This window comes from Penaeus japonicus, unplaced genomic scaffold (assembly GCF_977035675.1).
Source record: "Penaeus japonicus unplaced genomic scaffold, GWHDUDI00000001_assembly GWHDUDI00000034, whole genome shotgun sequence".
Taxonomy (NCBI): Eukaryota; Metazoa; Arthropoda; class Malacostraca; order Decapoda; family Penaeidae; genus Penaeus; species Penaeus japonicus.
Genome location: NW_028234436.1, coordinates 8,211,919 through 8,214,418, shown reverse-complemented (window position 1 = coordinate 8,214,418; position 2,500 = coordinate 8,211,919). Strand labels below are relative to the sequence as shown.

The window sequence follows — 2,500 nt, the reverse complement described above, 5'->3', positions numbered from 1 at the left end:
GCTCAGGGATTTATGAGCGAGGTCCTTCCGGTTATAAGCACATCTACTTCAACATCACATCCAACACCTTCAAAATCTGGATGGTGACTGTCCTCTCCATCCTCTTAGTGTACGAGTCAGTCAAGAGGATTCTTCGTCTCCACTTCACTGGTCAGGTGAGGGAAGAAAGGGACTATTCAGCCATTGATGACAATGGGTTTTGGGAACCAGTTGTACACTACATTTCTCTCCAGAATTTATGCTTGGGTGTGCAGTATTATACACTGATAAGTTTTCAACTGATTGCACTGACTTTTATTGTCTTTTCATCTGCTTTTGTTCACAATTTTTATGGGTATTTGAAATTAGGGTTATATATATGAATTAATGTATATTTTGTATTTTATTTATGAGAACCAGTTTAAGTATATATGTATGATGGTATAGATAAACAAAAAAATAGTCTCTTGATAAAAAGTTGACAAAGATGAATATCACCATTAATAAATACTGAATCTTCTCCTCCTCCTCCTCCTTCTTCATATTCTTGTTCTTCAGTTAATCAGTTAGTTTTTGTAGAATTTGGAACCACTTTTTTCCTAATTCATAGAAAAGTATTAGTATTTGAATGAGGAATTTTGAAAGGGATGGATTGTGCTTTCTGTTAAGAATTAAAACAAACATACATAGAAATAAAAGGCAAAAGAAAGGTAACCACTTTTACAGTGATTCTATGCCCTCTGAAAGGGTCCCAGAAGACTACAAAGCATTTGAGATATGAATTACACCTTTGATATGGAACTTAATTATTTCACAGGGCCAAATGTTATTATAGGTAATTGTACAGATGTTTAGGTATTATTAGAGAAAAGAAAAAAGAAAAAAAACTGGCTAGGAAGTATTATTATTATGAGGTACCAGGAACTCATTGTTACATTAGAGAACTTGAGCCATAAACTACAAAGGGCAGAAATTTTAATTCAGTGTGCCATGAGAGTGCAGGTGTGCCATGGAAATTTAAGGGAGGTTTGAAAAGAAGTGAAAGAGAGTATGTGAATTGACAATATTAATTCTGGGATCTTCATTTCTTAAAAGGTTGAGAATTGGTCTCACAGGGTCTGGCTATAGAAATAAGAAAACTGTTATTGTGGGAACAAAAATATGAATGGGTCTTCCCTTGGCCATCTGTTGCCTCAGGAAGACTCAGTAATTTAGTATCAAGAAAATTGAACTATAGTGTTATCAGATCATGGTTGCATTGTACTAAGATATTGATTCACTAGTAAAACTTGAGATGTTTTATTTGTTATTGATATGTTTTTTTGATTTTGAATTGTGTCCTTTCCCTCTTTCACAGCTTCGGAAATCTATGCTAGTGCTGCTCATAGCCAGCGTGTATCCGCATTACTACTCATGGTGGTCCTATTTCAATTACTGGAATGACGACTTCTACAGACAGTGGAATCATCAGCTCTTCTTTTCCTTCACGGAACTCATCTCTACCATTGCAGTAGTATACCTGCTGGACAAGTAAGTTTTGAGGAAGTATTGGTATTTAATATATTGATGAATTAAATTACTTTGTACTTAGTAGATTTGATGTTTGATTAGGTATTTTGAATGGTGTATATATGGGCGGAGACAGCTTTATACTGAGAGGTTTGAGTAATAATTACAGCCGTTTCATGTATCATTCATGACATACATTCGTTTTCATTAACCCATAGGCGTTGGATGATATCCTATAATGTCATGATCTTTCCCTCAAAATATATGTTTTACATTGTTATGTATGCCGGTGACAAGATATCTGGGCAAGGCCAGCGCTCGGGGTGAGCGAGCAGGCAGCCCAGGCTCGCGGCTTGTGCGCCCGAGAGTCTCGAGGCATTAGGCTTATGCGTTCAAAAACCCTGACATTACGACCATGCAAAGCCAGAATCGGCCGGGTGTGAGTGGGTTAAGATGTTTGGTATTGGATGGGAATATTTTTTATTAGCATTTGGTATAATAAGGCATCATAGCTGAGAAAAAATAGCTTGTAATTTCAACAAAAGGAAAAATGCAATATGAAAGTGATCCAATCCCACAAAACATGCCTGTTGCAAAAGGGCTAAAATGTTTTGTCTTTTCTATGACTTTCTAGAATTTTGGTATGAGTGATACAAATTATCATTTAGTATGATGCCCTATTTATGCAACTGATGGAATAGATATCTTGTTATTTCATCAAAAGAAAAAATGCAGTACGACTGATTCGACCCTATGAAACATGTCACATGCTGAGAGGTTAACCTCTACGTGTCCCCACAGCGCTTGTGACATCCGAGGATGCGCACACTGTGACACATCTGAGTTCTGTTAGCATTAATTTTTTTTCTTCCAGATACTGTACGATATCTTTCAGAATGTAGGTCCTGTATGATATGATGGCTTACATGACTTTCATTATTATTACATAGGAGTGTATTTGCTTATACCAGGGAGGTACTGGTGCACCCTGCTAGCAATGATTTTATTATTT

The 2,500-nt window shown here is 36.4% G+C and overlaps 1 protein-coding gene across 1 annotated transcript in view; it reads left to right on the top strand.

The window, feature by feature from the left end:
* The window catches only part of LOC122267689 (uncharacterized), an 8,358-nt gene that overhangs the window by 2,509 nt on the left and 3,349 nt on the right, over positions 1-2,500 (top strand). Inside the window, exons 3-4 of the mRNA XM_043037797.2 lie at positions 7-155; positions 1,337-1,509. Of these exons, the coding sequence (XP_042893731.1) occupies positions 7-155; positions 1,337-1,509 (322 nt within the window). The remainder of the gene's footprint in view (positions 1-6; positions 156-1,336; positions 1,510-2,500) is intronic.